The sequence below is a fragment of the Mus caroli genome, unplaced genomic scaffold (genome assembly GCF_978045245.1).
Source record: "Mus caroli unplaced genomic scaffold, Mus_caroli_1 scaffold_5, whole genome shotgun sequence".
NCBI lineage: Eukaryota > Metazoa > Chordata > Mammalia > Rodentia > Muridae > Mus > Mus caroli.
This window is the reverse complement of record NW_028227260.1, coordinates 34,057,631-34,068,649: the sequence shown is the minus strand read 5'-3', so window position 1 is coordinate 34,068,649 and position 11,019 is coordinate 34,057,631. Positions and strand designations below refer to the sequence as shown.

The window sequence follows — 11,019 nt, the reverse complement described above, 5'->3', positions numbered from 1 at the left end:
TTTCCTTCTTCCACTGTCCTTATATGAGATTCCATCATAATGTTGGCCAAGACTACAGGTGTGCCTCAAGATCAGGATTAAAGGCAGGTATGGATTTGGAATTAGTGCATGTGTCATCCCAACTCAAGATCTGCATCAAAAACTTGTGTCTCCCAGCCTCAAGATCTGGGTCACAGGTGTGCCCTTTATTTCTTGATTTTAGTTCCTTTCGAGTTGGCAATGGACAATAGTGATCACAAATTACTAAAATATTCTAAATACTCCAGCTTTAGATTATGAAGCGTTTGTTTTCATCATCTCTATCAAATTGCATCCTTTTAATATTTAATTTTGCATTTTAACAGCCTAGAATGGAGTTGGTGTAGGTGAATGTTTCAAATTCATTGCAAAGTAAGTAGGTTGACTTGTATCATGTTTCAGAATTCCATATAGCTGTGATTAAGATCTACTCTAGATGATAAGTTTTGAAGATATTTTCATATAATAGTGTAAATTATTTTCAAGGATTTTTTTGGATCCAAAAGTAGTGTGTTACAATCTAATATTATTACTGATATTTTCCTTAACCTTTGTATCAGTTGGGTTTGTTGTGTAAGGCACTTTTTTTCATTTTTTTTTGGGGTATTTATTTCATTTACATTTCCAATGCTATCCCAAAAGTCCCACACACGCTCCCCCACCCACTCCGAACTACTTGGCCCTGTTGTTCCCCTGTACTGGGGCATAGAAAGTTTGCTAGACCAATGGGCCTCTCTTTCCACTGACGGCCAACTAGGCCATCTTCTGCTACATATGCAGCTAGAGCTACGGACTCTGGGGGTACTGATTAGTTCATATTGTTTTTCCACCTATAGGGTTGAAGACTCCTTCAGCTCCTTGGGTGCTTTATTTGCTTCTCCATTGGGGGCCCAGTGTTCCATTTTATAGATGACAATGAGCATCCACTACTGTATTCTACATGATAACCCCACCAGTTGTGCCAGCACCATTTGTTGAAAATGCTGTCTTTTTTCCACTGGATGGTTTTTGCTCCCTCGTCAAAGATCAAGTGACCATAGGTGTGTGGGTTCATTTCTGTGTCTTCAATTCTATTCCATTGGTCTACTTGTCTGTCGCTATACCAGTACCATGCAGTTTTTATCACAATTGCTCTGTAGTGCAGCTTTAGGTCAGGCATGGTGATTCCACCAGAGGTTCTTTTATCCTTGAGAAGAGTTTTTGCTATCCTAGGTTTTTTGCTGTGGTGGTGCACAGCAGTAGGATTTGCTGAAGGTGGCAGAGGCAGGAGGATCACGAGTTCAAGGCCCCTGGGCTACACTTTTTTTTTTTTTTTAATTCATTTTTAGCTGGGTGCCTGGTGCTAAGGAATGGCATAAGATTTCAAAAATGCCTAGTGTCTTAGTTAGGGTTTTACTGCTGTGAACAGACACCATGACCAAGGCAAGTCTTATAAAAAACAGCATTTACTTGGGGTTGGCTTACAGGTTCAGAGGTTTAGTCCATTATCATCAAGGTGGGAGCATGGCAATATCCAGGAAGGCATGGCGCAGGAGGAGCTGAGAGTTCTATGTCTTCATTCAAAGGCTGCTAGTGGAAGACTGACTTCCAGGCAACTAGGGTGAGGATCTTATACCCACACCCACAGTGACACACCCATTCTAACCAGGTCGCACCTATTCCAACAAGGCCACTCCTTCAGATAGTGCCACTCCCTGGTCCAAGGATATACAAACCATCACATTCCACTCCCTGGTCCCCATAGACTTGTTCAAACCATGAGTCTATGGGGGCCATACTAACATAGCATAATGCAAAATGCATTCAGTTCAACTTTCAAAGTCCTCATAGTCTATAGCAGTTTCAACAATGTTAAAAGTCCAAAGTTCAAGGGCTCTTCTGAGATTCATTCAACTTAATTAACTGTAATCCCCAAAGCAAGGCAGGAAACCAGCTGGGCAAACTCCAAACTTTGCATCTCCATGGCTGATGTCAAAGTGGTCTTCAGAACTCCACTCCTTTTTCATCTTTGTTGACTGCAACAAACTGCTTTCTCCTGGGCTGGTTCGACTCCCTGTTTGCAGCTTTCCTCAGCATGTATCCCTTGGCTCTGGCATCTTTAACATCTTTGAGTCTCCAAGGCAATTTTCCATGTTACAGATTCTTGTTTCAGTGTCTGGAATTCCACTTGATCTTTTGGACTCCTCCTAAGGGCTGGCATCACTTGTCCAGTTCTGCCTTCTGTAGCACTCTAAGCTCAGGTTGATCCACTCCAGTACAGCTGCTGTTCTTGGTGATCAACCTATGGTACTGATATCTGGGGTGTTCCACTCCAACTAGGCTTCACCAGTAGCCTCTCATAGACTCTCTTCAGGGTGCCAAGCCTCAAATCCTTTGCATGACCCCTTCAGTCCTGGGCCATCAACTACAGCCGAGGCTTCACCTTCTCCAATGGCATTCCCTGGCCTCTCACAGTGCTAAGCCTCAGCTTCTCTCCATGATCCCTTCATCCCTTCATAAGCATAACCACCTGAGTGACTCTTACACATTACCAAGTCCAGCCGCAGCATGAGGTACAACCTTGGGTATCTCTGGAACACAGCTTCTTTGTGCTCCCAGAAAACAATTTCCAGAAGATTTCACCTCAGTGATGCTGGTCTCTTCTTAATCACTACTATATTCCTTAGCTCCAGCTATCCAGCATCAATTTTGCCAGTAGTTACTTCCATTCTTAACTCTAGAGCCAGAGCCACATGGCTGAAGCTGCCAAGTTCTGCTGCTTACAGGAACAAGAACATGATCCCCTTGTACTATTACATTATCACTAGCTTTATGTTTTCTAAATCCTTCACTGCCTAAGCTTGGATATCCTGTTTCTTGCTCTGTAGATTGACCTTGAATGTAGAGATCACCATGCCTGTCTCATGGGATTAAAGGTGTGTACCACCATGCCTGGTTCTAAATTCAGCTGGGTAGTGTCTTGCCTCAAGCTCCCACTCCCTTAATCTGTTATTTCCTAGAACACAGGATTTTGCTCCATTTCACTTCCTGATATGGCTTTAATACTCGAACCATATATTTTATATTTTGCCTTTCTAAGCTTGCTATGCTTGTTCAAACTTCTCTTTGTGAGACTTAACCAGAGAACAAAATTTCTGCTGGGCTTTTTTGAAACTTCCTTTGTCAGTGCAATTAATGCGATTAATCCAAGTCTCTTCACATTAGCTCAGGCAGACTTTTCAGACAAGGGTAAAAAGTAGCCACATTCTTCACCAAAATACCACAAAAACAGTCTCTATGCCACATACTGAAATTCTTCTCCTTTGAAATCTCTTGGGCCAGGTCAACACATTTCAAATCACTCCCAGCAACAAAGTCTTCCATATTCCTACTAGGATGACCCATTAAGCCCCATTTAAAGCATTCCACTGAGTTCCAAATTCAAAGTCCAAAAATCCACATTCTTTCAAATAAAAGCATGGTCAGGCCTATCACAGCAATACCGAACTCCCAGTACCAACTTCTGTGTTAGTTAGGGTTTTAATGCTGTGAACAGACACCATGACCAAGGCAAGTCTTATAAAAAAACATTTAATTGGGGTTGGCTTGCAGGTTCAGAGGTTCAGTCCATTATCAACAAGGTGGGAGCATGGCAGTATCCAGGAAGTCATGGAGAAGGAGGAGCTGAGAGTTTTATGTCTTCATCCAAAGGTTACTGACTTCCAGGCAACTAGGGTGAGGATCTTATACCCACACCCACAGTGACACATCCATTCTAACCAGGTCACACCTATTCCAACAAGGCCACACCTTCACATGGAGCCACTCCCTGCTCCAAGGATATACAAACCATCACACCTGGCAAGGCAAGTGTTTTGGCACTGAGCTTCATCCTCAGGCAATAACTTCTTAGCCAAACTCATGTCCCAAATATCGGGGTAAGTATTAGTCATGAAGTCAACAAAATTGAGATTATCTCAAGTAAATTTATGTGAAAATCAATAAGGATATATATTTTAAACTATGACAAAGGGCTGGAGAGGTGACTCAGCTATGAAAAGCAGTTTTTGCTCTTCCAGAGGACCACAGTTTGCTTACCAGTACACACATTTGGTGACTCCCAACTGTATAGCTCCAGTTCCAGGGGCATTTAAGAGGTTCTCGTATGAACTCTGAAGGCCCCAGGGACACTCATGATGCACAGTCATACACACAGAGAAATCATGCATACACATGTTTAAAAAGCCAAACAATAAAAAGAAATCCTTTATCTAAAATAAATTGTCACATCAGACCAAATGTTAAGATCATGCATACTTTGGTTATCATATCAAATTTAACAGGCAAGTACTTAAACTGTAATCTCACTTTCTCAGAAGACTGAATGTAATTAACAGAGCACCATTATGTTTCATATTTATCACATGCATATATATACCCTCCTATTGCTTCCTCTTCTTAGATATGTGTGCCTCTGTATAAGTGCTTACCCTTTTGTGAACCTGATACGGGCCAGAGATACAATGATAAATAACTTAAGTGGTTGTGGGGAGAAAACGTGCAGAGTGTACTGTGCAAGGAGTGAGCTTTCAGGATGTCTCACACATAAACCTACACTAAATGTGGGTATTTCCACTCCTTCCACACGAAGAGACTGTGGTGTGCACACTTACAGCCTATCAGTCAGCTGTGAAGATGTGGGAAGAATGATGTCTGCAGATGTGTGTGATGGAAGGTTTTATACCGTTTGTGAGATGCATTACTAGATCACGGTTTGGAGACAAAAAAGTATCACTTTCCAGAAAGTAGAATTATGCTCTGTCAAAGGCAGGACTCATGCCAGGAGATACTTCTGCCCTCCCCTCAATGGTTGCAATTTCCCTGAGTGCCCATTCCTGGCTGTCATATGAGGATATTATTAAAACAGTATTTGAATCACATCTTCTTACCAAGTTCCATTGGTTTAAGAATGTTCCATTTTCTGTTACTGAGGAGCCTTCCTATGATTATGATATTTATTTATTAATATTCATTTCTGATCCTGTGTTCAAGCACGTCTTCGTATCAGCAATAGAGTTGAGGTTTGGTGTCTGCAGATGGCGTGCACCCCATGGTGAGTGGTCTCTGGATGGCCTTTCCTTCAGTCTCTGTTCCAATTTTTTTGTCCCTGTGTTTCCTCTAGATGGCAACAATTCTGGGTTAAAGATTTTTGAGAAGTGTGGATGTCCCCATCTCTAAAATGGGGGACATATCTATCTACTGGAGGTGGTCTCGTCAGGTTCTATCTCCCTGCTGGAAAAGGAGATAAGAATGGATCAATTTGCATTCTTCTACATGCTGACCTCCAGTTGAGCCAGCATCATTTGTTGAAAATGCTGTCATTTCCCCACTGGATGGTTTTAGCTCCCTTGTCAAAGATCAAATGACCATAGGTGTGTGGGTTCATTTCTGGGTCATCAATTCTGTTCCATTGATCCACCTGTCTGTCACTGTACCAATACCATGTGGTTTTATCACTATTGCTCTGTAGTACAGCTTGAGTTCAGGGATGGTGATTTCTCCAGAATTTCTTTTATTGTTGAGAATATTTTTCACTATCGTGGGTCTTTTGTTATTCCAAATGAATTTGAGAATTGCTGTTTCTAACTCTATGAACAATTGATTTGGAATTTTGATGGGGATTGTATTGAGTCTGTAAATTGCTTTTGGCAAGATAGCAATTTTTACTATATAAATCCTGCCAATACATGAGCATGGGAGATCTCTCCATTTTCTGAGGTCTTCTTTGATCTCTTTCTTCAGAGACTTGAAGTTCTTGTCATACAGCACTTTCACTTCATTATTTAGAATCACACCAAGGTATTTTATATTATTTGTGACTATTTTGAAGGGTGTTGTTTGCCTAATTTCTTTCTCATTCTGTTTATCCTTTGTGTAGAGGAAGGCTACTGATTTGTTTGAGTTAATTTTATATCGAGTCTCTTTGCTTAAGTTTATTTTATTAGCTGTAGAATTCTCTGGTAGAATTTTTGGGGTCGCTTATGTATACTATCATATCATCTGCAAATAATGATACCTTGACTTCGTCCTTCCCAATTTGTATCCCTTCGATCTCCTTTTGCTCTCTAATTGATCTAGCTATAACTTCAAGTACTGTATTATTAAATGGGAAGACAGTGTCTTGTCTTGTCCCTGTTTTTAATTCGATGTCTTCAAGTTTGTCTCTATTCAATTTGATGTTGGCTGTTGGTTTGCTGTCTATCGTGTTAATCATATTTAGGTATATGCCTTGAATTCCTGTTCTTTCCAAGAGTTTAAACATGAAGGGGTGTTGTATTTTGTCAAAGGCTTTTTCAGCATCCGATGAGATGGTCATGTGGTTTTTTTTCCTTTGAGATTATTTATGTTGTGGATTACGTTGTTGGATTTCCAAATATTGAACCATCACTGGGATGAAGCCTACTTGATCTTGGTGAATAATCGTTTTGATATATATAACAACAAAAATCCATTTTCATATCCCATGCTACAATACTAAACAATTCTGATTTTCTCTGCTATCTCTATTGTCTATGTCTAGCTGCTACCATTTCAATTTGCATGTGGCCACAGTGCACAGGGTGATTTTCTGTAGCTATTAGATCAAATGATCCTAATTTGTATTCCAAGCTCACTTAGAAAACAATTTTAAGAGAATCCTAGTATTGTGACCATAAATTCCCTAACAGTGTGTGTGTGTGTGTGTGTGTGTGTGTGTGTGTGCATGTGTGCGCATGTGAGCATGCATGCAGGTATGCACGCACATGTGCACTCATGTGCATGTGTTGTTTCTCCTGGTTACCATCTTTCTCTCTCTCTTTTTTCTGTTCCTTTATAGCTCCTATATCTTTAGTCTCGCTTCCTAAGTTAAGATTGAGGAGTAAAGAGAGGGGATTCTCTGGATGTCAGTCCTTATATCTAAATTATTCACATTCTTGACAACATCAGATGATAAACATGCAAAAGAGATTTAGATGCAAAGGGAGTACACGAATCTTGCCCTTTTCATAGGTGTTAATATACTGAACCAAATAAGGGTACTGCTGTTTAGTTTATATGTGGCTGTATATATTGAAATCCCTACTTCAAATACTCATTTAAAGTCTTGGTTGCCAACTACTGGATTCAGTTATTGAGAAGTAATTTGACCATGAAAGTTCTGCCATTATCACTAAATAAATTAATGATGATTAATCATGATTCATAATTTGATGGTAAGATTGGGGGTTAATGACAATCACAAAGGAACTCACACAATATGTACTCACTGATAAGTGGATATTAGCCCAAAAATTAGGATACCCATGATATAAGATAAAATTTGCTAAACACATGAAACTCAAGAAGAATGAAGTCCAAAGTGTGGACACTGTGCCCCTTCTTAGAATTGGGAACAAAACACCTATGGAAGGAGTTACAGAGACAAAGTTTGGAGCTGTGTCAAAAGGATGGACCATCTAGAGTCTGCCATATTCAGGGATCTACCCCATAATCAGCCTCCAAACGCTGATACCATTGCATACACTAGCAAGATTTTGCTGAAAGGACCTTGATATAGCTGTCCCTTGTGAGGCTATGCCGGGGCCTAGCAAACACAGAAGTGGATGCTCACAGTCAGCTATTGGATGGATCACAGAGCCCCCAATGGAGGAGCTAGAGAAAGTACCCATGGAGCTAAAGGGATCTGCAACCCTATAGGTGGAACAACATTATGAACTAACCAGTACCCCGGAGCTCTTGACTCTAGCTGCATATGTATCAAAAGATGGCCTAGTCGGCCATCACTAAAGAGAGGCCCATTGGACACACAAACTTTATATGCCCCAGTACAGGGGAACGCCAGGGCCAAAAAAAAATGGGAAGGGGTGTGTAGAGAAGTGGGAGGGAGGGTAGGGGGACTTTTGGGATAGCATTGGAAATGTAGTTGAGGAAAATACGTAATAAAAAAAAAATAAAAAAAAAGAATGGGGGTTAATGGAAACTTCTAGAAGTACCGCTTAGTTGGGCCAAGTAAATCACTGTGAGCATGATCTGACAGACAATAAATTGCCCCTGGTTCTCCTTTCTCTGCTTCTTAATCATTAGATGAACACACACACACACACACACACACACACACACACACACACACACACACACACACCTAAAATGCATACAGATACACAGGCATACACTTACCCATGGGTGTTCTCTCCCACCTTTGAACCTATACATCTTCTAAATCATCCTGACCATTATGTAGAAACAGAAAACATTCAGCACCTCAAGGACCCTCCTTCAGCACATGTGGAAAGAATAAGCAAAGCCCAGAAACTGAGTATGGGATCTGATGATGCTGCCTACACAGGAGCCCTGTTGGTGCACCAGAAGGCCAGGATGGAACAGCTTCAAAGAGAGCATGAGATGCAGAAGAAAAAGCTGAATAAACTCAAATCTGAGGTCAATGAGATGGAAAATAATGTAACTCAAAGGTACCTGAAGAGATCAAATTCCCTGTCCCAAATACCTTCACTCAAAGAAATGCACCAGTTGAGAAGTTGTAATGGACAACTCCAGATTGACATTGACTGCTTAACCAAAGAAATTGATTTTTTCCAAGCCCAAGGACCACATTTTAACCCCAGCACTATTAATAACTTTTATGACAGTATTGGATTTGTAGGCCCTGTGCCACCAAAACCCAAAGATCCAAGGTTCACCATCAAAGCACCAAAGATCCAAGACACAGAGGATAAGGAGGGTACTCAGGGGAATTGACTGCCTGTCTGTTTCTGAATCATCCAGTCTTAACCCACTGTGAACAGTGTGAGATGCCTCAACATTTCTGAGCCAAAGGCCCCATCTTCCTCTGAAACCATATCTAAATTTCAAGAACATTGCCTTTCATAGGGAAAGTTTCACTGCCACATAGTAGTTATTCCAGTTGAAAGTGTGATGAGACAGTGGTGTCAGCCCACAGAGCTAAAGATACCTCAGTCTAATGTCATGGGCAGTGACACTCATCACCTGAAAAGTGACCTGAGAGACAGGGCTGCCTGCTGTCTGTCCATGTCCAGTGTCACCATTTCAATGCCTAGGTGTTCCCAGGACTTCTCTCTTCTTATCACCACTGATCTTGATGGGAGGAAGGAACAGGATGAACATTTTTTGGGTGTTTTTAAAGCTTTTGGTGAAACACTACATACACAAAGAGAAAGAACAAGGCTTGACTCAAAACTCTGCTGCCACATAGTGCCAGTAGATGTGGGAAATGTCACAAATCTGGGGTACTTTTGGCCTTATCCTCTGTCTTCTCTGAGGACATGAAGCCAGTATCTAGGTCTGAGATAAAAGGAAAGCCATGTGTCTGTACAATCAGTAGTGCACTCAGCAAGTCTTTCCTAATGTACAGATCTGTCACATCTGCTTTGGTTTTTCCATTATCTTCTTATATTTTTATACATATAGTGTAATAGACTTTTGTTAACTAATGTCCTTTTTCCGTTTTAGTAAGCACGGCCATGTTCCTTTTTAATCCTTACCTGAGAAAAGCAATGCCGTAAGGTAGAAAGCATAAATGAAATGAAACTATGCATGATATAACTCCCCTCTCTCCTTCCTCCTCCTCCTGTCAATTGTCTTTTGGTGCCAGTGCTATGAGAAGACATGCAGCTGCTGCATGTGAGGCACGGCAGGCATGTCAGATGGTGACGGTCATGCTGTCCACTGACTTGAGCTGTGGGTGACCAAACATATCATCTTTGTCTTCTCTGGCAGCTTAAAGCAAAATGTATATAAACCCACTTCCATCTTACCCCATCTGTGTGGTATCCCATAGAACTCCATGGGAGGCTCCTGTGGGGAAAGTGCAGTTTGAGAAGCCGCCTCAGCAGCTGTTCCCACAGTATCTTCTTCCCAGGAAGAAGTGTAGCTGCCTTACTGTTGGGACGGTCATGGATATTTATAAAACATAGTCATCTTTATGATAACTGAACAAAAGCTAGAAAAAAGAAAACAAGCAGACTTGAACACTGAAGCAACCTCAGACATCTCTTTATTTTGATGATATACTTTTGCAAGGAAAATAAATATTCATGTGAACAAGAATGTATATAACTAAATAACATCAAGAAAAAATAACAGTATGCACTTTAAAAGAATTATGAAGGCGTAACTTCCGGCCTCCCTCTAGCTGCCATCTTGTGTCCCCACGTGTGTGCACCTTCTCTCAGCTGGTCTGCCTGTGACCCCCTGAGCGTGAACCTTAGTTCCCCACATGGCACCATTTCCACTCCAACAAGATTAAAGAAAGGATCATGAACCAGGAGAAACTCGCCAAACTGCAGGCACAAGTGCGCCTTGGTGGGAAAGGAACTGCTCGAAGAAGGAAGAAGGTGGTTCACATAACAGCCACAGCAGATGATAAAAAACTGCAGTTCTCCTTAAAGAAGTTAGGGGTAAACAATATCTCTGGTATTGAAGAGGTGAACATGTTTACAAACCAAGGAACTGTGATCCATTTTCACAACCCTAAAGTTCAGGCATCTCTGGCAGCAAACACCTTCACCATTACAGGCCACGCTGAGACAAAGCAGCTAACAGAAATGCTTCCCAGCATCCTCAACCAGCTCGGTGCAGACAGTCTGACTAGTTTAAGGAGACTGGCTGAAGCTCTGCCCAAACAATCTGTGGATGGAAAAGTGCCACTTGTTACTGGAGAGGATGATGATGATGGAGTTCCTGATCTGGTGGAGAGTTTTGATGAGGCTTCTAAGAATGAGGCAAACTGAATTGAAGCAACTTCTGAAGGTGATCCTTGCAGAAATTACAGGAGCTGCTATTTTATATCATGACTGCTTTTGAATTTTTTTGTTTATTATGGATGTGATGAAATCTAGATCTCTAATATTTTATGCCCAAGTCCCCTGGACACTGCAGCTCTTTTCAGTTTTTGCTTATACCTAATTGATTCTTTGCAGCAAATAAAGCTGAAGAAGCCTGGGA

The 11,019-nt window shown here is 41.3% G+C and overlaps 1 protein-coding gene and 1 pseudogene across 3 annotated transcripts; both read left to right on the top strand.

The window, feature by feature from the left end:
• The first annotated feature begins 8,184 nt into the window (after nucleotides 1-8,184).
• Nucleotides 8,185-8,864, top strand: LOC147004533 (TGF-beta-activated kinase 1 and MAP3K7-binding protein 2 pseudogene; annotated as a pseudogene).
• A 1,455-nt stretch (nucleotides 8,865-10,319) lies between these two features.
• Nucleotides 10,320-10,805, top strand: LOC147004532 (transcription factor BTF3-like). Of its 3 annotated transcripts, none has more exons than XM_085837579.1 (2): nucleotides 10,323-10,701; nucleotides 10,759-10,805. In XM_085837579.1, exons 1-2 carry the CDS (start codon nucleotides 10,332-10,334, stop codon nucleotides 10,803-10,805), a joined length of 417 nt encoding a protein of 138 aa, XP_085693705.1. In that variant the 5' UTR covers nucleotides 10,323-10,331. The 3 variants fall into 3 exon arrangements, with proteins under 3 accessions (XP_085693704.1, XP_085693705.1, XP_085693703.1); XM_085837577.1 differs by having other exon boundaries at nucleotides 10,332-10,391; nucleotides 10,500-10,805; XM_085837578.1 differs by having other exon boundaries at nucleotides 10,320-10,805.
• The last annotated feature ends 214 nt before the right edge of the window (nucleotides 10,806-11,019 follow it).

Bases quoted from the DNA above. Each gene is read 5' to 3' on its own strand.
- LOC147004532 (XM_085837578.1), top strand. From the start codon at position 10,332: ATGAACCAGGAGAAACTCGCCAAACTGCAGGCACAAGTGCGCCTTGGT.